Source organism: Oncorhynchus mykiss, chromosome 3 (assembly GCF_057628025.1).
Source record: "Oncorhynchus mykiss isolate SJ-2025 chromosome 3, ASM5762802v1, whole genome shotgun sequence".
NCBI lineage: Eukaryota > Metazoa > Chordata > Actinopteri > Salmoniformes > Salmonidae > Oncorhynchus > Oncorhynchus mykiss.
In genome coordinates, this window is record NC_143024.1 from 27,724,830 (window position 1) to 27,751,344 (window position 26,515).

The 26,515-nt window shown below is 43.6% G+C and overlaps 1 protein-coding gene across 2 annotated transcripts in view; it reads right to left on the reverse strand.

Annotated features, from left to right (window-relative positions):
* LOC110512031 (glutamate receptor ionotropic, kainate 2) overlaps positions 1–26,515 on the reverse strand; it is a 229,455-nt gene that overhangs the window by 143,712 nt on the left and 59,228 nt on the right. For both annotated transcript variants that reach the window (XM_036970551.2, XM_036970556.2), the window contains exons 3-4: positions 7,910–8,077; positions 6,624–6,881 (exon numbers count right to left, since the gene is read on the reverse strand). In XM_036970551.2, coding sequence (XP_036826446.1) covers positions 6,624–6,881; positions 7,910–8,077 — 426 coding nt within the window. The remainder of the gene's footprint in view (positions 1–6,623; positions 6,882–7,909; positions 8,078–26,515) is intronic.

The window sequence follows — 26,515 nt, forward strand, 5'->3', positions numbered from 1 at the left end:
ATGTGAAAGTAGGCTACAAGTTATTTTTTGTCTATTTCTATTTTAAAATTGTTCCTGTTCACTGTAAAAACATCCAATTTTCGGAAGATATCCTTTTAACTACAGTAACTACAGTACTTTGACCCTACTATGAAACATACAGCACTTAAGAGAAAACCAAATAAAACCTCTCCAGACCAACAGAATTCAATAGACAGTAACAGAGAAGCAAAAAGTACAACCATTAAAATCACTTGGAAAATCCAAATGATCACAGCGTTTATGAAAATGGCATTTCGCATGCTACATCATCACAGCAGTACCGATTATCCCAATGCAGCCAAAGCTGAATTATCATGGCACTTAGTAGAACGAATGTTAGCGGGCCTTTCTCAACAATCTGCAGTGTGGTAGTGGAGCGTATGATGGGATTGGTGCGGCTGGTGTGTGTTTTCACTCACACACATCAAATTGAAACAGATTACTGAAGGGGTCCTGGGACTCTAGAGCCAATCACTTCCACTGAACTTGACTCAGTCTCAAGTACACTTAAATGCCTCTCAGCCTAAGCAAACACACACACACACACACACACACACACACACACACACACACACACACACACACACTGCACACACACACACATGCACGGATGGATGCACACTTGGTCGTATGTGCACACACACAAGGAGACACTCACAACACACAAAGAAATAGACTAGCAAATAAGAAATGCCTTTTTTTCAAATGCCAAATCATTCTGTCAAAAATAGAATTAAATAAAACAACCCCTTTTTGATTAAAACAAGACAATCAGCCACTCCTCTGTAAACATTTTGCTACACTGGGTTTTAGGCCGACCTTTCAACTAACGCAATTACAAAAAAATGTCAGGCAGATCAGGTCAAAACCTCTCCCATAACAGAATTACACCCATTTGACACACAGTAAATTACCTCAGAAGAGTCATGCGGGGTACATTTCAATGATGTTTTTTGTTGTGTTGTTTTTTTAAATATATATTGTTTTGTTCTGTCATAAAATGCAACCATAGGAATACTCAAAGGGATCCTTGCTGACAGCTATATAGAGGAAAACAGAATGATGGCTATAGAGTGGCTATTCAGTGGTGTTGGATGGAGTGGCTGGTCGTTGGGTCGTTAAACCTTTCTTTGCTCTTAGGGACCACCCCTCTAGTCTACCACCTCTACGGTCGGTCGGTTGCAGTCGGAGGATGTTGTCAAGGAAACCGGGCCATAAACATAGAGCCAGGGTGATTAAACTGTCACTCTCTCCCTCCCGCCATCAATGAAGGAAGGGAGGCCGGGACTGGGGGGAATATTTATAGGAGTAACCACACTATCCCTGCACCATGGTGCATCCCAGCGTCTCCATCTCTCCCTCACTACCCAATACAACTCCAGTGTAACATGACTCCCATAACGTTGTGATGTGTGGCTCGGAATACTACCACCACAACACAGAGTGTAGATGCCATTGCCTTTGTACCATTACAAAGTTTATCTGTTAGAAGTGGGCCATTGTGGGTATTGATTTACTTGTATGCTCTCTGGTTCACGGAGAAACAGCCCAATGAGAAAGCTGTTTCCTGTTCCACTCTGGGGCAACAGCAGTAGGGCAATTGGGGTGTGAAGGAAACATGGCTTAGTATAAAGGAGTCCCTTCTGAGAGAATTACATGGCAATATAGGGCTTATCCAATATGTTGGACAATATGTTTTCACACACATAAAAACAGGCAAAGTAAGCAGGCCAACACATTCCCCTGTTTAAAAGAAGATTAATCAATCGCACTCCACACTGCCCTTTTCCACCTGGACAAAAATAACACCTATGTGAGAATGCTGTTCATTGACCACAGCTCAGTGTTCAACACCATAGTGCCCATGAAGCTCATCACTAAGATAAGGATTGTGGGACTGAACACCTCCTCTCTGCAACTGGATCCTGGACTTCCTGACAGGCCGCCCCCAGGTGGTAAGGGTAGGTAGCAACATGTCAGCCACACTGATCCTCAATACAGGGGCACCTCAGGGGTGTGTACTTAGGCCCCTCCTGTACTCCCTTTTCACCCACGACTGTGTGGCCAAACATGACTCCAACACCATCATTAAGTTTGCTCACGACACAACAGTGATAGGCCTGATCACCGACAACGATGAGACAGCCTATATGGAGGAGGTCAGAGAACTGGCAGTGTGGTGCCAGGACAACAACCTCTCCCTCAATGTGAGGAAGACAAAGGAGCTGATCGTGGACTACAGGAAAAGGCGGGCCAATCAGACCCTCATTAACACAGACGGGGCTGTAGTGGAGCTGGTCGAGAGTCTCAAGTGCCTTGGTGTCCACATCACCAACGAACTATCATGGTCCAAACACACCAAGACAGTCGTGAAGATGGCACGAGACTGAAAAGATTTGGCATGGGTCCCCAGATCCTCAAAATGTTCTACAGCTGCACCATTGAGAGTATCCTGACCGGTTGCATCACCGCCTGGTATGTAAACTGCTCGGCATCTGACTGTAAGGCGCTACAGAGGGTAGTCAGTACGGTCCAGTACATCACTGGGGCCAAGCTTCCTGCCATCCAGGACCTATATAATAGGTGGTGCCCCCCTCACACACACACACACGTTCGTTTTGTACACTGCTGCTACTCACTGTTTATTATCTATGCATAGTCACTTCACCCCTACCTATATGTACAAATTACCTATAACCTGTACCCCCGCACACTGACTCGGTACCAGTACCCCCTGTATATGGCCTCGTTGTTGTTATGTTATTGTGTTACTTTTTATTTTATTTTACTTTAGTTTATTTGGTAAATATTTCCTTAACTCTTCTTGAACTACATTGTTGGTTAAGGGCTTGTAAGTAAGCATTTCAAGGTCTACACTTGTTGTATTTGGTGCATGTGACAAATGAAGTATGATTTGATTTGATTGTATTACCTGAATCATTCCAAACATCCCATGCAGGTCTCCTTCCTTCTCATCCTGATATCTTCAGCCTTTGGCTCAATGAGCACATGCATTTATTCACTATCTATTGGCTCACCCCGTGTCAACCTGCTACATCCCCTAACACCTTCATTAACAGGGTGTTAGGGATCAGCCAGAATCAATGTTTCCCCAACGATGCTTATCTCACACTGAGCCCTACTGAATAAGGGCTGTAGGGAACCTGCACATGTCGTGGGGTAATAATAGTATCATATATACCTCACATGCAACTTGTAATAAGACTATTCAATTAGCCTATTCAAATGTATATCTGACTCCATAAAGATAATTCAATTATAGAAGCAAGCATTAGGCAATAAGTTGACTTTGACTAACAAGAACTAGCCTGAGATTTCTCTATATCAAAGGCAGATATTGAATTAACATTGTACAATGAATGGATTCACATACAAGGAAGAAAGCTTAAGCTACAAGGCAATACTGATGTTAACAAAGCATATTTCTAGGCATATAGATCCTAAGGTTTACTTAGAAGACAAAGCATGAACAAAGAGAAGCCTATTAGGCCAGAGGCCTAGAAGCCTAGGAAATGAGAATTGATCATACAACCTTCCTCCATGGACGGGATACAGGATACGAGAGAGAACAAAGGCATTTCGTTCCATTGATAACATCTGAAGGTGTAACTCTTTCAACTCATAGCCATCCACATTGACCAATCAAACGACACCAAGTTTACAGTGTAACCTGACCACCAGGGTGTCAGAGTCATGGACACTATAATATTATTCACACATTTAATAGTCAGTCCTCTGGAAACTGTAACAGAGAGATACATTTTGGCCCCTCAGAGGGGGAAAGGCTGACAAGTCCTTGGGCATTGTCCTTTGTGCTTTCCTTGTGTTCCTGGACCATTTACCATGCAGCTCCAGGTGACAGAGAGCACAAATCGGGGCCAAGCCTACACACAAATACACACGCACAGACACAGTAGGGTTGAATATTTCCCCGTTATTTTACAAATGTTCCATTCCAAAAAGGAATCACTTTTCTCCCTGGTAACCCGGTATTTCCCGCCAAAACCAGAAGTGTCCTTCAAAAGCATCCTAAAGCATAGAAATATGTCTGGATTCGATTAGAGCATTGATCGGCATGAAACTTCAAGCCTGATGCTACCTGAGCCTGATGCTACCTGAGCCTGATGCTACCTGAGCCTGATGAGACATATATTACATACATTTTATAAGCCATACATACAAGATCAAAAAATCCCAAAATACGGTGCCATTATCCAATACATACATATATGATACAGTCTACTGCAGGTTATGGACGACAGAAAAACATAAAAGCCCACATAAATGTAGCTAGCTATACGCTCTATTGTGTAAATAAATGAAACTAGCTCCAGTAGGCTAACCTTTTTCAGTGTGGACTGTATTACTGTATTATATTATACTGTAACATATGGACTGGAATTACACACATCGTTCAAACCATGATAAAGCAGAAGAGAACATACATTATGGAGCATCATATGCAGCCTACTACAAAGTTACAAGTATAGTCTAGCGAATTAGATTTACATTTTGAAATATAATAGGGCCTTTTTGTATAATTACTGGACTGACACATATTTACCTTTCATAATATTTCCCCTAAGGTTATTAGTCTACCAACTCTTTCTCTCTCTTGTTGATTCATTCCTGCCTCGCTTTCAACAGCTAAATGAAATATGTTTTGTTGTCCTTATCTTCATCCTTCTGAAGACATCCTTGAATAATGCAGAAGGCTTAGATGCAGAAGGCTTTCACTTCTCTTCACGAAGATTGAATGGTTATGGGTCTGAATAAATAAATGCTATAGCCTACCATCGTGTTTTCTCTCTTCTTTCAAACTACCCATGAGTTCGATTGGCTGCTGCATTCAACATTCAGCAAAAAAGAGTGTACGTCCCTCTTTAAATAGTCTATTGTTATAAAAAATGCTAAGAAAAATGATGTCTAACAAGCTATTATAGTCTAGCTTGTCTTGCATGGGACTCTAAGAGCTAAGGAGCGTTTTTAAGGAGAGATGCCAGCGGAGAACAAGTGTTTGTGTATTGCGCAAGAGACAGAGGCTATAAATTAGAAGTGTATTATGCATAATCCATCATTAATTAATAAAATAAATATAAGGCTAATACTGCATTGAATATATTATCTGAAAGGCTAGGACATCTATATATAGGGCAATATATCAATCTAGAACAGGATTATCTATTTTGGATAGAGTTGATGGAGAGAAAGTCTGCGAGAGTGCTCGCACGTTCACTGATATAAAGCAATGATATTCGAGTGATAGGCTGTTTTAAAACTCTGCAGCTGCAATTATTAAAGTAATAACTTTTACAATTTAAAACCAAGGTGACCCCGAAAGCCAGTGGACATGGGTAATTTAGACACGCATTCAGTCTTTATATTACTGTAGCATAGACTATGCTGGAGCAAATGTAGGCCTACCTATCACTAGAAGAAAAGTTACCATGATTAGATGATAGGTCTGCATGCATTGTGAACTCCATACTGAGATGGACTGTGTGTCTCTAAGCGTTGATTCATCATGCAGAGGCTGTAGAGAAGCCAGATTTAGATATTGCATATTCATTTCAATGCAATGCCTTTCTCAATATCTAAAATATGAAGTATTAGGTACAGGATGAACATATTGAAACCTGTAAACTTTCATTTGCCCAAAAAGTTGTTTTGGACACTTCTCTGGTTTCTATTTTGTTTTGCTTGGTTGGTTGTAGTTTTTTGGGAAATAGATTTAAACTGAATTAAATTGAAAGCAAAATGGTTTACGTAATAAAATACTGGCCAATGGAGCCCCAGTGTGTTTCTGAGAGCATGTGAAGACCTGGCAGTGTTGTCCTGAGCCTGGATACACACACACACACACACACACACACACAGACATCCTGTCCTGAGCCTGGATACACACACGGACGCACACACACACAGACATCCTGTCCTGAGGCTGGCTCCCTCCCGACCCCTGGCATATGGCACATGTACCCTGCCCGCTGAGACGTTTTCTGCCTGCTGTTATAACACTGGAACACTGGCCATCTGGGGACGAAAGGGGGGGTAGGGCTACAGGGCTACTCTACTGTACAGGACTATAATCATAGTCTATATTACAGGTGAAGGGTTTTTTGATATGGTAATTTATGATATGGTAATTTAGCAGAACAGAACTGTTGACAACGACGGACATATATTTAGTATATGTGGCCCATCCGAGTACCGAACCCACAGCCCTTATGCTGCCAGGCCAGTACCATGGTCTGTCTACAGTAACTCACTAAGCTGTTGGAATCACTGTGAGAAAAAGTAGGGGTGATGGAAGGTGGAAGTACAGTACAATAAGTGATCAGTGACTGAGCCTGTTCTTTGGTCATAGACAACTGTGACTGAACCTGTTCTGTGGTCATAGACCACTGTGACTGTGAAGGTATGAGGCACAGAACTGCAATGAGGTGGTTCCAAGCCCGTTCTATTCATTCTATTTCTATGCTTTCTAGGCACAGTGGGTGGACAGACAGGGTGTGAGCCTTGCTGTATTGTCGTCATTGATCATGAAGGTGTGAGGTACTGTAAGTGGCCAGGGGTCTTACCTGTGCTGTCATCATAGACAACGGTGACCGTCTTCCACTTGAAGAAGTGAACCAGGTCCAGAATGGCTCGGCTGAGAGAGGAGAAGTCTGGGTAGAGGCTGACGTAGAAAGAGTCCCTGTTGTCAGACACCTGGTGCTTCCATTTGGTCTGGATGTGGGGCACGCCAAGCGCGTTACAGATGGACTGGACCGCATTGGCCGACGAGCTGTGGGAGGGCCCGAAGATGGCCGCCACCCCCAGAGATAGTTGGTCGCAGGCTGGGGGAGGAGACAACGTTCAGTTAGTCCTTTATTCAGTGGTTTATTCAGTATTATATGACATGCTACTGTTAGTTCCTGAAGTCATGGACTTCCCACTCCACTATGGCAAGCTGTCCGTTCCTATATGGTTTTGAATGACCATCATGAAGCATATTTGGAAGGAAGCCAGTGACCGTGTAAAATGTATGAGCAAGATCTATACACAGTAGGCCTGCATAATATATGAAACGATTGGCAACACTTTGTAACAACAGCATTCTGCATTCAAATGACTTAATTTGATGAAAGGAGAAAACGCTCCAATCACAGAAAAAAGGATATAATGGCCAGTAATCGATAAGACCCTTTGGATGCGTATGAAAAGCACCCTTTTCCCCATTGTGTTCTACTTTTGAACATACCCTTATGGGGTTGCCCTATGGACGCTGGACAAAAGTAGTGCACTTTATTCGGAAAAGGGTGCCGATTTAGATTCAACCTTTGAGATGTCAGGCCTAATGCAACCAGTAAAACTATAGATTATAGCAGTTTATAAACCTGTCTCCAGGGAGACAACCAACTCTGTGAATTAGTATTACTGCTGAGTCCTTAGCAGAAACCAATCAATTGTCTTGGTTTATGTTTCATCTGCACAGACAACGGATGCATTCCAAATAGCAACCTATTCCTATATAGGGCACTACTTTTGACCAGATTCCTATGGGGCAGCTCGATGGGCCCTAATCAAAAGTAGTGCACTATAAAGCCTAAAGGGAATAGGTTGCCATTTGGGATGCGACCATCCTCTTTCTGCGACTGATTATAATTGTCCCAATCCAACCAATGAACTACGCATGAGCCCACATTCCCTGGGTGGGTGGGAACGCACTAACAACGCTAAATAAGATAGGAGAGTCACACAAATCGCAAGCAAACGTATTTGTATATTTTAACACTTGAATATTGAATATTGTTCCAGGAGACCAGCACCAGTCATGAATCTGGGTGTGAATGCAGCTTTCTGAATTGTATTCATAATCCTTGACCTTTTCTGGAGGCTTCGAAGCTGTCGTAGATGTTTATCCGTTGGATGTCGTATGTTAGCGTTGTGTTTGGCAGTAGGGTTCTGTTCCTGTTGATTGTATTTAAAGCAAATTTAAAGGCTAGTTCCTCAGCACCTGACGGCCCCGACTCAATGGACTCAAATATTCCTCCTGAAAACCAACAGAGACAAGAGACAGTTAGTTAGTACAGTAACTGAACAAAGTGGTTGATGAAATCACATTTAATGTTGAGAGGATTGTTCTTGACTCATTACATTTACACTTGTGTGTGATTATCCTGTTCTGTCCTTTACTCATAATTATATAAGTTCCTAATTTAAATAGAAAGGTTAATCAAATACAATTCACAAGATATAGAAAAGATATTGAAAATATAATTCCATCAAGTCCATCGAGACCTTACTATTGACAATAAAATGAGTCAGATATTTTGCACATCACATCAGCTGGGGATACTTGTTTCCTCAGGCTATGGGGGTACTTTTAACACTGACACATGACTGAAGCGAAAGCTTTCAGACACGTTAAGGCTTGGACAGTTTCCAACAGGAATGTGATCCAGGGGGATGTACTACTGTAAGAGAAACTCCTGTAATGTACTGTAGAGTGATGCACTCTCTTCAGAAAGACTGGAGTGGAAAGTGTGTTTAAAAGTGCTGGCTGCATAGCCAACGGCCCTCCAGTGAATTCATCTGACAGCCAACAGATGAATGGCTGCCGGAGAGGCTTGTGAGGGGAGGGGGTGGAACTCTTAGATCAATGTGCCCTGATTGGCCGGCGGATCAATCAATCAAGCCCTTGGGGAGCACTGGAGCACAGAGGCGGGAGATTGAAGTGTTTTGTTTGGGTTAGCCCCCTGGCCTGCCCCGTTGGCTCACAGTCTGTCGGTCTGTCGGTCTGTCTGTCTGTCAGAGGAAGCTGTCAGTAGATTCTATGGTTTATTTCCTCCTACTGTAAAACTCCAAAAGCAGCAACTAAACAGAGGACCAGGCCACTTGCAGAAGCAGCAACTAAACCGAGGACCAGGACACTTGTAGAAGCAGCAACTAAACAGAGCACCAGGCCACTTGTAGAAGCAGCAACTAAACAGAGGACCAGGACACTTGCAGAAGCAGCAACTAAACAGAGGACCAGGACACTTGTAGAAGCAGCAACTAAACAGAGGACCAGGTCACTTGTAGAAGCAGCAACACAACAGAGGACCGGGACACTTGCAGAAGCAGCAACTAAACAGAGGACCAGGACACTTGCAGAAGCAGCAACTAAACAGAGGACCAGGACACTTGTAGAAGCAGCAACACAACAGAGGACCGGGACACTTGTAGAAGCAGCAACTAAACAGAGGACCAAGCACCTTGAAGAAGCAGCAACTAAACAGAGGACCAGGACACTTGTAGAAGCAGCAACTAAACAGAGGACCGGGACACTTGCAGAAGCAGCAACTAAACAGAGGACCGGGACACTTGCAGAAGCAGCAACTAAACAGAGGACCGGGACACTTGCAGAAGCAGCAACTAAACAGAGGACCAGGACACTTGCAGAAGCAGCAACTAAACAGCGGACCAGGACACTTGCAGAAGCAGCAACTAAACAGAGGACCAGGACACTTGCAGAAGCAGCAACAAGACACGAGTCAGGAAAAGTTCCTCTCCTCTCTCTTATTAGTATTCTTCTCGTGGGAGAGCTCTACTTTGCATGCCATAATGAGTTGGAGGGAATTAATAAGCATCAGTTAATCGGGATGTACTATAATTGGAAGCCTGAGCTTTCGGAATCGGTCCGTTCACATGAGAGAAGTACCGTTTCTTGCTGAGAAGAGAATGTCTCTGTGGCTCAATTGAAAGAAAGAGGAGAGAAGAGGTAGTGAGTGAATGACTAAACGACTGACCGACCATGTGAATGTGAAAGAAGAAGATGAATCAGACTGGACAGATTAATGCGAAGACGTGACAGAGGGAGTAGGTGATGAATATGAATGTGTAATGTGTAACTCCTTTGTACTACAGGTTACGATAAGTATGCATTCACATGAAAAATGTGAGCAATGTAGAAAGCAGATTGAACTGAAGGTCAATGTATGAGTACCATACATACAGTACTGATGAATTGAATGAAGTGGTATAGGTATGGTATAGGTGGGTGAAAGGTTAACGCAATGACGTTAAATATTAATAGTATAAAACGATTACAAGGGAGAATGAGTGTATGCATAGGTACAGGTCTATGTGTAGTGTGAATATGACAATGAGGAAGCAAGTCTAAATGAGATTGTGGGGATGAATGTAAGAGGCTGTGGTTAGCAGTGAAGGGGTAGTTAGGAGAACAGGTGGGGCTAACATTAAGTAAGGCCTATGTAAAAAAAAAGAAAAAAGGCTGCCCCATTTTCACACACAAAAATCATGTAGTGTATCTTTAGAGGGCTTTCATTGAATTTTGACATCCAGATAATAACAGTGACATATTGAGTTCCACCCAGGGAGTAGTTAGTCCCCCCTGCTGACTGGTGGCTTGTAAGATTCTTTGATTCGATACTATAAGCCCATAGATCCACAGAGCTTACAGCAGAGATCTGATATCCACCACAGAGGTGACAGCTCTCATAATACCTGACGAAGAGGAAATAAGCGCAAAATCACCATAATGTTGATCCCCAAAACACACAAGCCAGAAGTCATAAAGGGTCATGGGCTTTGAGACACCGTTGGAGACAGGGACACAAGCATAGAGTGGGAGGTTGAGGGGATATGGGAGATTATCTGAGGCTGGTGTGTGTGTGTGTGTGTGTGTGTGTGTGTGTGTGTGTGTGTGTGTGTGTGTGTGTGTGTGTGTGTGTGTGTGTGTGTGTGTGTCTAGGTATTGAACCCCGGTGCACGTTCAGCACAGATCCCAGAGCAGCAATAAGTCAGGAGAGAATCACATCAATCAACACTTCATCAATCTGGGGAAATTACATTAACAGACACAAACTGACCACAGCAGAGCACTCACCACAACATGACTACTCCGACCAATCATAGAGAGTTTACAGAGCCGTGTCGCCCGACCTAGCCAAACAGATCCTCTTCAGCTCTGTACCAGAACAGATCCCAAAACAAAACCTCAAGCTATAGTTTGTCACAAAAAACATGTACCACGGTTTGAGTCGCCACAAATGAAAGCTGTATCCTGCTGCTGTTGGCACTATGCTATCGTAGACCTTCACTACCGGTCAAAGGTTTTAGAACACCTACTCATTTCAATTAACAGATGTGCCTTGTTAAAAGTTCATTTGTGGAATTTCTTTCCTTCTTAATGCATTTGAGGCAATCAGTTGTGTTGTGACAAGGTAGGGGTGGTATACAGAAGATAGCCCTATTTGGTAAAAGACCAAGTCCATATTATGGCAAGAACAGCTAAAACAGGCAAAGAGAAACGACAGTCCATCATTACTTTAAGACATGAAGGTCAGTCAATATGGATCATTTCATGAACTTGGAAAGTTTCTTCATGTCCAGTCCCAAAAGTGAGATTTTTGTTCTCAACCGCCGTGTCTTTGTGAGACGCGTGTGACTGAACGAATATTCTCCATATGTGTTGTTTCAACCGTGAAAGCATGGAGGAGGAGGTGTTAGGGTGTGGGGGTGCTTTGCTGGTGACACTGTCTGTGATTATTTTTGAATTCAAAGCACACTTAACTAGCATGACTAGCATTAACCAGCATTCTGCAGCGATACGGAATCCCATCTGGTTTTGGCTTAGTGGGACTATCATTTGTTTTTCAACAGGACAATGACCCAACACACCTCCAGGCTGTGTAAGGGCTATTTTACCAAGAAGGACAGTGGAGTGCTGCATCAAATGACCTGGCCTCCACCATCCCCTGACCTCAACCAAATTGAGATGATTTGGGATGAGTCGTACCACAGAGCGAAGGAATAGCAGCCAACAAGATCTCAGCATATGTAGGAACTCCTTCGAGACTGTTGGAAAAGCATTCCAGGTGAAGCTGGTTGAGAGAATGCCAAGAGTTTGCAAAGCTGTCATCAAGGCTAAGGGTGGCTATTTGAAGAATCTCAAATATAAAATATATTTTGATTTGTTTAACACTTTTTTGGTTACTACATGATTCCATGTGTGTTATTTCATAGTTTTTATGTCTTAACTATTATTCTACAATGTAGAAAAGTGTAAAAATTAAGAAAAATCCTTGAGCAGGTGTTCTAAAGCTTTTGACCGGTAGTGTAGCATTAACCAGCATTCTGCAGCGATACGGAATCCCATCTGGTTTTGGCTTAGTGGGACTATCATTTGTTTTTCAACAGGACAATGACCCAACACACCTCCAGGCTGTGTAAGGGCTATTTTACCAAGAAGGACAGTGGAGTGCTGCATCAAATGACCTGGCCTCCACCATCCCCTGACCTCAACCAAATTGAGATTATTTGGGATGAGTCGTACCACAGAGCGAAGGAATAGCAGCCAACAAGATCTCAGCATATGTAGGAACTCCTTCGAGACTGTTGGAAAAGCATTCCAGGTGAAGCTGGTTGAGAGAATGCCAAGAGTTTGCAAAGCTGTCATCAAGGCTAAGGGTGGCTATTTGAAGAATCTCAAATATAAAATATATTTTGATTTGTTTAACACTTTTTTGGTTACTACATGATTCCATGTGTGTTATTTCATAGTTTTTATGTCTTAACTATTATTCTACAATGTAGAAAAGTGTAAAAATTAAGAAAAATCCTTGAGCAGGTGTTCTAAAGCTTTTGACCGGTAGTGTACCTATGATAACTCTGGAGCCAAGTATGTACCAAGTATCTAAGAGTGCTTATTCAAGATCAGTTTAGGCAGTTTAGGCTAGATCACAATAAATAAAATACATGTCTGGGGTGACCTGATCCTAGATCAGCACTCCTACTCTGAGACACTTGATACAGTGCCTTGCGAAAGTATTCGGCCCCCTTGAACTTTGCGACCTTTTGCCACATTTCAGGCTTCAAACATAAAGAAATAAAACTGTATTTTTTTGTGAAGAATCAACAACAAGTGGGACACAATCATGAAGTGGAACAACATTTATTGGATATTTCAAACTTTTTTAATAACAAATCAAAAACTGAAAAATTGGGCGTGCAAAATTATTCAGCCCCTTTACTTTCAGTGCAGCAAACTCTCTCCAGAAGTTCAGTGAGGATCTCTGAATGATCCAATGTTGACCTAAATGACTAATGATGATAAATACAATCCACCTGTGTGTAATCAAGTCTCCGTATAAATGCACCTGCACTGTGATAGTCTCAGAGGTCCGTTAAAAGCGCAGAGAGCATCATGAAGAACAAGGAACACACCAGGCAGGTTCGAGATACTGTTGTGAAGAAGTTTAAAGCCGGATTTGGATACAAAAAGATTTCCCAAGCTTTAAACATCCCAAGGAGCACTGTGCAAGCGATTAATATTGAAATGGAAGGAGTATCAGACCACTGCAAATCTACCAAGACCTGGCCGTCCTTCTAAACTTTCAGCTCATACAAGGAGAAGACTGATCAGAGATGCAGCCAAGAGGCGCATGATCACTCTGGATGAACTGCAGAGATCTACAGCTGAGGTGGGAGACTCTGTCCATAGGACAACAATCAGTCGTATATTGCACAAATCTGGCCTTTATGGAAGAGTGGCAAGAAGAAAGCCATTTCTTAAAGATATCCATAAAATGTGTCGTTTAAAGTTTGCCACAAGCCACCTGGGAGACACACCAAACATGTGGAAGAAGGTGCTCTGGTCAGATGAAACCAAAATTGAACTTTTTGGCAACAATGCAAAACGTTATGTTTGGCATAAAAGCAACACAGCTCATCACCCTGAACACACCATCCCCACTGTCAAACATGGTGGTGGCAGCATCATGGTTTGGGCCTGCTTTTCTTCAGCAGGGACTGGGAAGATGGTTAAAATTGATGGGAAGATGGATGGAGCCAAATACAGGACCATTCTGGAAGAAAACCTGATGGAGTCTGCAAAAGACCTGAGACTGGGACGGAGATTTGTCTTCCAACAAGACAATGATCCAAAACATAAAGCAAAATCTACAATGGAATGGTTCAAAAATAAACATATCCAGGTGTTAGAATGGCCAAGTCAAAGTCCAGACCTGAATCCAATCGAGAATCTGTGGAAAGAACTGAAAACTGCTGTTCACAAATGCTCTCCATCCAACCTCACTGAGCTCGAGCTGTTTTGCAAGGAGGAATGGGAAAAAATGTCAGTCTCTCGATGTGCAAAACTGATAGAGACATACCCCAAGCGATTTACAGCTGTAATCCCAGCAAAAGGTGGCGCTACAAAGTATTAACTTAAGGGGGCTGAATAATTTTGCACACCCAATTGTTCAGTTTTTGATTTGTTAAAAAAGTTTGAAATATCCAATAAATGTCGTTCCACTTCATGATTGTGTCCCACTTGTTGTTGATTCTTCACAAAAAAAGACAGTTTTATATCTTTATGTTTGAAGCCTGAAATGTTGCAAAAGGTCGCAAAGTTCAAGGGGGCCAAATACTTTCGCAAGGCACTGTACATACGGCCCCTGGTCTAGACACTGGAGAATGGATCAGTGTGGGCACTGGAGAATGCCCTTTCCCTTTCAGCTGGTGACATGTGTTCTGTGATCAGACTACTGGGTCTTCCTCAGCCCATACATCCATCAAAACCCATCACTACTAACATCCCTAATTAATGATCAATGGGGTCTTCAGCATCCCTGAATTATTAATCCAACAAGGATACCAGCGCCGCGATCAATGTCATCACATCATCCACATCTTTCTGTGCCAAGAAGGGAGTGTATAGCCTCATTTAAATCTCAGTAAGCATGTTTGGCCACATCATAAGGCAGCATACTGACAGACATGTGGACAAAGGATAATTCATCATTCTCTTGCAGCAATATGAGCGGGATCGATTTGGAGGTGGAGGGTCCATTATGGTCTGGGGCAGTGTGTCACAGCATCATCGGACTGAGCTTGTTGTCATTGCAGGCAATCTCAACGCTGTGTGTTACAGGGAAGACATTCTCCTCTCTCATGTGGTACCCTTCCTGCAGGCTCATCCTGATATGACCCTCCAGCATGACAATGCCACCAGCCATGCTACTCGTTCTGTGAGTGATTTCCTGCAAGACAGGAATGTCAGTGCCCGGATCTCAATCCAATTGAGCACGTTTGGGACCTGTTGGATCGGAGGGTGAGGGCTAGGGCCATTCTCCCCAGAAATGTCCGGGAACTTTCAGGTGCCTTGGTGGAAGAGTGGGGTAACATCTCACAGCAAGAACTGGCAAATCTGGTGCAGTCCATGAGGAGGAGATGCACTGCAGTACTTAATGCAGCTGGTGGCCACATCAGATACAGACGGTTACTTTTGATTATGACCTCCCCTTTGTTCAGGGACACATTATTCTATTTCTGTTAGTCAGAGGTCTGTGGAACTTGTTCAGTTTATGTCTCAATTGTTGAATCTTGTTATTTTCATACAAATATTTACATATGTTAAGTTTGCTGAAAATGAGGTGAGGACATTTATTTCAGAATTCTTACTTCAGAATCAGTCTGCACCAGTGGAGTCTGGAGGCTTTTAGGCGGAGCTATAGGATGACACGCTCATTGTAATGGCTGGAATGGATTAAATGGAACGGTATCAAACACATCAAGCATGTAAAAACACCTTTTGACTCTGTTCCATTAATTCCATTCCAGCCATTACAATGAGCCTGTCCTCCTATTGCTCCTCCCACCAGTCTCCTCTGGTCTGCACCTTGTTTGTTTCCTTTAGAAGAGATGCATCAGCATCAACTCCTGTAGACTAAGTCAATCATATCTTTGGGCCAAACTGATACTACTTTGGAATGTCAATATACAGTTTACTGAACAGAAATATAAACGCAACACTCAACAATTCAAAGATTTTACGGAGTTACATTTTATATAAGGAAATAAATCAATTGAAATACATTCATTAGGCCCTAATCTATGGATTTCACATGACTGGGAATACAGTGTAAAATAAACCCCTGAGACGGGTCCCCACATCAGGTTTTCAGGGGAAAGGCAAGCTAGGTTGAAGATACTGGAGCCCTGAAAACTGGATGTTTACGGTTTTCTGAGAACCCCGCTGAGTGTGCCTGCAGCCAAATATAATTATGACACAGGCTGCGTAGAGGGATAAGATAGATAGTGCTTATTGTGCAAGTTTAGGGTGACCAGAATGTTGAATTGACACAAACAAAAAGTTTCTATAACAATGAGTGCATTAGCATTGTGATACGAAATAAGTCTAGACTTGATTGCCTGAGTCTCACTGAATGCCTAGAATAGACTTAGCCTCAATCACCCTCACTAAATGAGTCTGACAGGGCACACTAATCCCTATACCAACACCCTATTTACATAGGTCTCTGATAAAAAGTAGTATACTAGATAGGGGATAGGGTGCCATAGAATTTCAGAGTTTTGATACTCTTCTGTACCAACGCTTGTTTGTTTATCACTTTTTCCTATTAAAGCTCAGCTTTGTCCAGTTGAGGATAGAATGAATACATCACCATCAGTACATTAGTTTTAATCAGAATTTATTTTCCCTTCGTTTGGTTGAACTCGTGAAAATAAACTACACACTCCATTTTAAAGTAGTCTGTTTTATTTTTTAATACCTTGTGCTGGTCTGAAATCAATTGCTGCACTTGCTGCTATCTTGGCAAGCATGTGTGTTCTTGTCGGGCTGCAGAGAGGAGCGGAGAGCCGGAGAGGCTATCTTTGATGAATGTGCTCAGTAATCCAGTCAATTGGTCGCATTAATAATGTTTGGTTTGCTAAAATAGCGACTGTAGCCGCCCAACGCTAGCTGCTTCTGGGCTGTGGGGCCCCGCACACATTGGGCTGTGGGGCCCCGCACACACTGGGCTGTGGGGCCCTGCACACATTGAGCTCAGGGACTCAACAAGACTACAGGCTTTAAAGCTCAGCACAACACACATAGTTCAAAGATACATAATGACAGAGACAGGGGGAATTCAAATATGTGTGTGTGTGTGTGTGTACGTTGTGTTTCTGACTCACGTTGATGTTATCACAAAATGCAACACTGGACTTTTTACAGCTTAGCAAATGTGCTCATGAATGATAACAAAAAGTGTTCTGGCAAATGTGCAGAACTACCCACAGTGTCACAGTCGTGGCTTCTAACAGTAAACGACTGCATTGCAAATTGCCAACATACTCATCCTGCTGAGTTGAAAGGGTATAAGAAGTAAAAGGGCAGAGAAACACCTGGATCTGATTACCATTACTGGTTTACCAAGAGGAGAACGTTAAACGTCAAGATGGTCTCTGTCCTTTCCTCTAACCTCCTCTTGTCAGTGAGTTGCTGTGCCAATGTGTCTTTCAGCCTGATCCCTCTCAGTGACTTGAATAGAGATCCGGTCTAATCCTCACACGCAACTGCACACACACACACAAACCAGGAAACGCCTAATGCCTCGCTCCTCTCAGACTGGTCATGACAGGCCAACCAGAGTAAAGATGAAACATCATCTATCTCAATTTCCTCTCAGAGAAAAAACACAGAGGGGAAATTAATAGGAAATCCAGCTTCTGCTCGTTGCTTGTTTTGGTGGAGTGAAAATGATTTATGCGTAAAAATAAGGTAGACCTCTATAACCACACTCACACACACACACCTCCTTTCCGTCTCTCTCCGATGTTGACAGTTTGATGGCGGTCAGTGTCAGAATAGCAGTGCAGCAGAACGAGAAGTGTAGCATGACGCGCTCCCAGAGCATGTTCCATCTTTATCACAGCTGGGGTGTAACAGACAGAGGGAGGGAGGGAGGGAGGGAGGGAGGGGGAGGAGAGGAGAGGAGCGGAGAGGAGAGGAGAGGAGAGGAAGGGAGGGAGGGAGGGAGGGAGGGAGGGAGGGAGGGAGGGAGGGAGGGAGGGAGGGAGGGAGGGAGGGAGGGAGGTCTGTGGAACTGAACTGTCTCACACCTGGGGTAGTTACACTGCAAAGGAAACATTTTATTATATTCAGGCATAAATGTAGATCTTGTTGTAAAACTATACATTTAAGAAATATATCCTTACAGAAGAAGAGGGAACAATAATATCACGAGGAGAGGGACTGCTGGCATTTTAAAATGCCTGTACAACGACTGTGCCCTAAAAATCTGAAATGCTGTTTTTCTGTTATTTTCTCTGTTCTGTGTGTTCAGAACAATTTGTTCCTTTTCAAGATCAACAGCAGCACAGTTGTGTACTGTGTGTACTATGGGGATATGTCTGCCTGTCTGCCTGCCTGCCTGCCTGCCTGTCTTTCTGTCTGCCTTTCTGCCTGAGGTAGAGAATTGAAGATGTTGCACTGACTGACTGAAAGCCACCAGAGACTGACAACAGAACAGTGGCATTTATGGTACAAGGTCTATCCTTTACTCAAACCTTTGTCTGTCTCCCTAACTCTATTTCTCTCCTCCTCTACTGTATGTATCTCCCTAAGCCCTGTTCCCTCCACATTCTCTCTCGTTCTAATTGTCTCCCGCTCTCTCTTCTCTCTCTCTCTCTCTCTCTCTCTCTCTCTCTCTCTCTCTCTCTCTCTCTCTCTCTCTCTCTCTCTCATTCTCTCTCTCTCTCTCTCTCTCTCTCTCTCTCTCTCTCTCCTCTCTCTCTCTCTCTCACTCTCTCTCTCTCTCTCTCTCTCTCTCTCTCTCTCTTCTCTCTCTCTCTCATTCTCTCTCTCTCTCTCTCTCTCTCTCTCTCTCTCTCTCTCTCTCATTCTCTCTCTCTCTCTCTCTCTCTCTCTCTCTCTCTCTCTCTCTCTCTCTCTCTCTCTCTCTCTCTCTCTCTCTCTCTCTCTCTCTCTCTCTCTATCTCTCTCTCTCTCTCTCTCTCTCTCTCACTCTCTCTCTCTCTCTCTCTCTCTCTCACTCTCTCTCCTTTCTTTGTCTTTCTTAAAAATACGATGATACATGGTAGATGTTAGATTAATATGATGTTAACATGGAAAATGATGTACTCTTCCATCTCTTTTCTTTTTTTGGTTGATAGAAAGATAGAACAGCGTTGAGTACTCTGCTGGACACTTTCCCAAATGTCAGTGCATCTTAGCCGTTGTCAAGCACTCCCAGACCCACAAATGTCAGCCTCTCCTCAGCACCAGAGCTATGTGAACCACTCACACAGCTGGAAATGTCAATGATTCCCCTGACATAGATAGAAGACATTGAGAGAGAGAGATTAAGATCTTTGGGAGCGAATAAGTAGCTTCCAACCCAGTATCTACAGATCTATTCTACAGTGTAGTACTGGTCACATCATTCCTTCCTGGACAACTCCTCCACAGTATACAAGCCCCAGTATACAGTATGTACATGTATGTGTCCTTGTGACAGAAGTCACAAAGATGTGTATAATTAATTGAAATTGGAATTTACTTCCTGAATTGACTAAATTGAAATGGCATTTACCCCAACCCTATTCGGCCAAGTAAAGAACAAGAGTCACAGTACACTACAAGAAACCTGTACAGATGTGGTACCCTGTAAATTGGGAGAATGGTGCCAAGGCTCAGACTATAACTCAAATTCAATCAATTCCACATTCAGAACAGCACATTTCAGCTTCACTCAGAATGTGTACCCTGCATTTCAAAGACAGGTGTGGTTTCTGGACAATAACCAGAAACTTCTAAAGGAATACCTTGCAGGGTGCCTCGGTTCTAACACAGTTAACATTTTTGATAAACCTGGAATCTAAAGACTCAATACCAACTGTGACTCATACCCCATAGTCACACACAGGAACACATCTGAATAGTACAGAGCTGTACACACATAGACACACACACACGTCACACACACGTCACACACACACACCACAGTTTCAACACCAGCCAAAGTCCCAGAGAGGACAATCATACAGTACAACCTAAAAATGACACAAACATACACACACACACAACCTCTCTCTCTTAGTTTCACACACATCTAAATGCTATTTTCTACAGCAACAGTTAATTCCCCATCTGAGGTGAGTATTAGGGGTTACTACTCTGCTCTCTCTCTCTCCGTTTCTCATCTGTCTTAGAAGAGGATACAGTTTGTTAATAGAGCACAGAGTCAATCTTATTATTTCTCACTTTTAACACCCTCCCTCCCTCCCTCCCTTCCTCCCTCCCTCCCTCCCTCCCTCCCTCCCTTCTCCCTCTCCCTTCTCACAGGGCTCCCGAGTGGTGCAGCAGTCTAAGGCACTGCATCTCAGTGCTTGAGACATCACAACAGGTTAGATTCCAGGCTGTATCACAACCAGCCGTGATTGAGAGTCCCATAGGGCGGCACACAACTGGCCCAGGCTTGGCCAGTGTATGCCGTCATTGTAAGTAAAATACAATTCTTAGCTGACTTGCCTAGTTAAATAAAGGTTAACAATCCCTTCAGTTTAACCCACATTGGGCAAATTCTCCAAGCAGCACTCAACGTACTGCGCCTCTCCTCTTTTATTTTTAATGAGGAGCTTTTCTCTTGAACTTGGTTGTGCCGTATTGATTTTCCAGTGCTCAGACGAGTGCATGCGGGATATTATCTCCGGCAGGCGCGCGGAGGAAGGGGTTGGTTGGCGGTTTCCCCACTGAATGCGATTGTCTCTCATTTCTTTAACGCGATGCCCCCTGACCCCTGCATTGTGCGCTAATCCTGGTCCGTTTAAGAGATCAGCCCATGCTCTGATGAGATACGAGCGTCTCACCAGCCCAGCCCATTTACGGTTACAGAGAAGGGTTAGGCCAATGATAGGCCTCTTTTATTTCTCACTCTCTATCTCTCTGTCTTTTTTCTCATTCTCTCTCTGTCCTCCTCTTTCTCTTTCTAGCTATTTCTCACTCTCTCTCCCTCTTCTTTCACCCCTCCCGCTCTCTCCTCCCACATCTTTCCTTCTTGTGATAAAGATTAATTAAGGCATGCATTTCCTATGGTCTCCTCTCAGCAGCAGTCTGTCCATAAAGTCTATGGGCCGTAATGGGATCAATAGGAGATCTTTAATGCTGAGGAAAGGGTTGTTAAGGTCAGATTACTTTTAGATTGTACAATGCCCCCTCTCTACACTCTCTCTCCTCCACCCCGAGTCACACACACTGCACTGGACCTGGGCCAAGGCACACATGGCCTATAGTATACCTCTTAAACACCAGCAAACAACTTAGCCATCAAAGTAATGCTAGAAAACAACAACAACAACAAGACCTTCTAGACACAGAGATAGGGAGAAGACTCTGCTCTGAGTTATGCTGAAGTAAGTTCATAATGCTTAGTGTGTGAACCATTTCTCTTCTGTAAAGGAGGAGAGGAGAACAGGCCTATTCACAACCAGAGGGCGGAGAAAACAGCCTCTCTTCGCAATGAAGAGGCAGAAGTCTCCTCCTTCCTCTCCTCCTCCTCTTCTCCTTCCTCTCATTCATTCCTATCCTCCTCCTCTCCTCCTTCCTCTCCTCCTCCCTCTCCTCCTTCCTCTCCTCCTCCTTCTCCTCCTCCTCTCTCTCCTCCTCTCTCTCCTCCTTCTTCTCCTCCTTCCTCTCCTCATCCCTTCCTCTCCTTCTCCCTCTCCCCCTCCTCTTCTCATCCTTCCTCTCCTCCTTTCTCTCCCTCTCCCTCTCCTCCTTCCTCTCCTCCATCCTCTCCTCCTCCCTCTCATCCTCCTCTCCTCCTCCTCTCCTCCTTCCTCTCCTCCTTCCTCTCCTCCTCCTCTCCTTCTTCCGCTCCTCCTTCCTCTCCTCCTCCCTCTCCTCCTTCCTCTCCTCCTCCCTCTCCTCCTTCCTCTCCTCCTCCCTTCCTCTCCTTCTCCTTCTCCTCGTTCCTCTCCTCCTCCTCTTCTCTATCCTCTAGGGAATTATTCCCAGCACATTTGTCATCTTGTTCAGAATTCATTTTCGGGTGAATTGCGGCCAGGACCCTACTCATTAATTTGAATATTTTGAAAGGTGAAGGGGAAAATTAACATGTGGAGTCTTTTTTTGTAAAGATATGAGGTACGGCTTTGGTAACGAATCTAGAATGAGCATTTTCCACTTCCTTTATGAAATTGTAGACGGTGTGTTTGAACGGAAACAGCTGCAGAACACGTATTATAGATAATGAGAAAACAAAAGGGGAGCAAATCAAATTGACAGAAATTCTATTTTCTGGAAGGAGAAAACAGAAGCGTCAAGTGTGTGCTGAATTCTAATGTCAAGCTGAGATTGCTGAGATAGTGGAGAGAGCTCAGTGCAGTCAGCATATTGGTAACACAGGAAAATGGGAAGCTTGACTTTTTAAAACAAATCTCCCAACAGAAGTATAATTTGTCTCCGGCTGTTCTCAGGGACACACTGCTAGTGAACCTGGCCAAAGTGTGTGTGTGTGTGTGTGTGTGTGTGTGTTTGCATGTGTGATAGTGTGTGTGATAGTGTGTGTATGATTCAACAATAATAACACCATCATGTCTCCATGCAGGCAGCAGCATTCTCATTGGGCCGAGGAGGAACTATCTGTTTTTTTTTAGACTTTGTGTCCCTATTGGCTTCCTAGGCCGGGCTGAGCAAGCGAATCGTCCATGTCGGTGCTTTTTGACTACTGATCTCAGCTCAGCCACAAGGTCACAGCCAGGTGGGCTCCATGACAACGGCGGAGCCTTTATCAAATAGAACAGAGAGGTGGGCAGGGCCGAGCTTGTCTCCTGGAAGGAAGAATCCAGAAGGTTCGAAGGTTTGCCTCCCAAATGACTCCCTATTCCCTTTATAGTGCACTACTATGACTATAGCCCACTCTATAGGGAATAGGGCCTCTAGTGAAAAGTAGTACACTATATATGGTATAGTGTGCATATTTGGGAGGCAGCCTATGAATCTTTGAGACGAAACAAAGGGTGATGGATGTGGTGGAACGAACAGGATAGCTGTCTCCGTAATGAGCATGTCCCATGTGATTCCCTGACCGGGACAGACTAGTAGTGACACGTTTAACCCCTTACCTACACACACACACTGCAGCTGAGTACACCAGATGTGCCACATGTATAGAAACTGATAGCTGCCTAACTGAGATGAATCCCCAATGGTATTTTCTATGTGTTTTAGACAGGCCTACTGGGCATGTGTGATCTTGCTCCTGCTCCCTCAGTCACCCCAGCACCATTTGTCAGATGCTATTTTCTCTGTAATTCAATGTATTGTGTATATTAATGCTGTTAAGGTGACACTGCTGTTGTGGTTTCAGGCTATGGTACGGTGAATAAGTACAGTGGGATTCTGGGTAATAGAATAATTTGAAGGTGATGTGTCTCAGATCTCTGGCTGTTACCACGGCGATCTCTGCTCTCTTCCTCCCCTCCCTCCCTCTCCTCCCTCCTCCCTCCTCCCCTCCCTCTCCTCCCTCCCTCTCTCCCCTCCCCTCCAGGGTCTAGTGAACATGTCTGCAGGTATGATGAACCATGAGATCCATTAAGGACCAGCTAATAGATTAAAATACATTTCAAACTGTATCAAGGCTGTGTGAGAGAAGAGGAAGGTAGAGTACAACTCTCCCCTTGGATGACTTGAGGGGATTCATCCCAGCAGATTCCTACATTACTTCATCTCTCATAGTGCTGTATCATCATCACTGTATCCTTACAGCCTCCAGGAACATGGATCCACTGCTTGTACCAACACAACACTACTTGGAACCGTTCAGCACCATGGGGAACAGAGATATTGTCTGGGACTACTAGATCATTTACAACCAGCCATCTCCTTAAGCACTTAGAGTCTAATCTGTGTTTTAGTACACTACATGACCAAATGTATGTGGACACCACCAAAATCATGGGCATTATTATAGAGTTGGTCCGCCCTTTACTGCTATAACTGCCTCCATTCTTCTGGTAAGACCTCCCAGTAGATGTTGAAACATTGCTGTGGGGACTAATTACTAGTCTGCAGCTAGAAATGATGTCAACCTGACATGCGAAGCTCGACAACCGCCGAAACACCTATTCTTTAAGTGTCACGTTCGTTGTAAGGAGGAGACCAAGGTGCAGCGTTGTATGCGTACATTCTTCTTTATTTACGAATGAACACTCAACAAAACAAACTGTGACGCTAATGAGTAGTGCAGACAGGCAACTAAACATAGAACAAGACCCCACAAATACAAAATGGAATATGGCCACCTAAATATAATCCCCAATCAGAGACAGCGATAAACAGCTGCCTCTGATTGGGAACCATATCAGGCCACCATAGACATATAAATACCTAGACCTACAAAACCCCTAGACATACAAAACCCCTAGACAATACAAAAACGGGCATACCCACCCTCGTCACACCCTGACCTAACCAAAATATAAAGAAGACAGAGATATTAAAGGTCAGAGCGTGACAATAAGAACATTTCTGAATGGTACTCTGAAGTATGCATTCTAACCACGAAAGACTCCAGGGAAGCAGAGAGACGCTTGGATGAACTTTCCAACAGAAAGACGAACGATTCCAACAGAGATCATGACACGCTGAGCGTAAATATATATATATTGATTGAAATGATTCCGAATGAGTGAGCGTTCATGTGCAAAGGATTAGCATTTCAATTAATATAATTATCAACTGTATAGTGATTCCTTTTGTCTTTCCCGCCCTTCTCAGTCCACACCCACTTCCCTTTTGTCTTTCCCGCCCTTCTCAGTCCACACCCACTTTCCTTTGTCCACCAAGCCGTCATATCGGCTTAGCCCACTAGGGAACCTCCCCTATCATATGTTAGTAACATATCTACTGTTTGTTTGTTTATTAATTTCTGTGATTATTTAGTTAGTTAGTAAATAAATGATGAAGAAAATTGTATGGATGATTCATAGTAAAGGCTGGGTTCGTGCAGATAACCAACAATTTACGACGTTTGGAATGAGACTAACGTGAGGTAAAGAATAATTCATTAATTAGAAGACTAATTGATCAGATATTTAAATATCTAAATAATAATATTTAAATATTAATCTGAAGATTTTCCTTGGTGCCCCGACTTCCTAGTTAATTACATTTACATGATTTGTTTAATCACGTCATAATAATTACAGAGAATTGATTTGATAAAATAACAGTCTTCACTTTAATGATGCCAAAGACACGACAATAGTTTGTTGGTGATGTGGACACCGAGGAACTTGAAACTCTCAACCCGCTCCACTACAGCCCCGTTAATGTGAATGAGGGCATGTTCGGCCCTGCTTTTCCTGTAGTCCACGATCATCTCCTTCGTCTTGCTCACTTTGAGAGAGAGGTTGTTGTCCTGTAATATTTTTCAAAACTGTTATGGTTCCACAAATTCTGGTTATTTCCAGAAATACACAGTGGGTCACACGTTACCTGTCCTACAGAGGTTTGTACAGATAGAGACAGTTCTGTTGATCCCCCATGCATCATTAAACTAGAATTTGATTAAAACGTAAAACACACAATGAAAGCCGAATTCAATAAGTGATCAAAAAAGTATTTATGTGTGAGTGTTTTCATGTTTGAACATAACAGTCTGGCTCAGCCACAGAGAGAGAGCCTGGGAGGTCTGCTAGTAGGAAAATATGAAATAATAGCAACTCTACACAGAATAACTAAAAGGCCTGTGAAAATAAGTGGTGTCAGAAAAGTCTCTATAAATATTAGTGAAGGCTTTTTAAAAGCGGGTAATCACTTTCTCTTTGATGCATAATGTAGCTTATTTATTCAAACAGTCCTATGCGTTAGGAGAAAATTGCTCTGTTTGAGAGGGCTTTATATCTCTGGCTGCAGTTAGCTCAGAGACAAAGACGGTGTACTGGGGATAGGTGATGGGAGCTCTGCTACTGTGCTGTGCTTAGGGAGGTGTCTGTGTTAATGTGTGTGTGTGTGTGTGTGTGTGTGTATGTGTGTGTGTGTGTGTGTGTGTGTGTGTGTGTGTGTGTGTGTGTGTGTGTGTGTGTGTGGCTTTGTTCATGTGTGGGGGCTGCTCTGTTAATGGTGTCAGGGTGTTGGAGGGTACGGGAGGAAATGCATTTAACAGTCACATTACAGGGGCTAATTCACCAGCTCACAGCAGTACTGCTGCCTCTTATTAAACTGAACACTCTGGAGGACTGAGATCAACATCAGAGCACAGAAAACACACACACTCACACACAGACGCTCACACACACGCACACACACCAAACGCACACACACACTCAAACACAGGCACGCACGCACGCACACCAAACACACACACGAACACCACACACACACACACACACACACACACACACACACACACACACACACACACATACCAAACGCACACACACAGGCTCGCACGCACGCACACACACACTCACACACACCAAACGCACACACACACTCAAACACAGGCACGCACGCACGCACGCACACCAAACACACACACGAACACCACACACACACACACACACACACACACACACACACACACACACATACACACACACACACACACACATACCAAACGCACACACACAGGCTCGCACGCACGCACACACACACTCACACACACTAAACGCGCACACACACACACACACACAC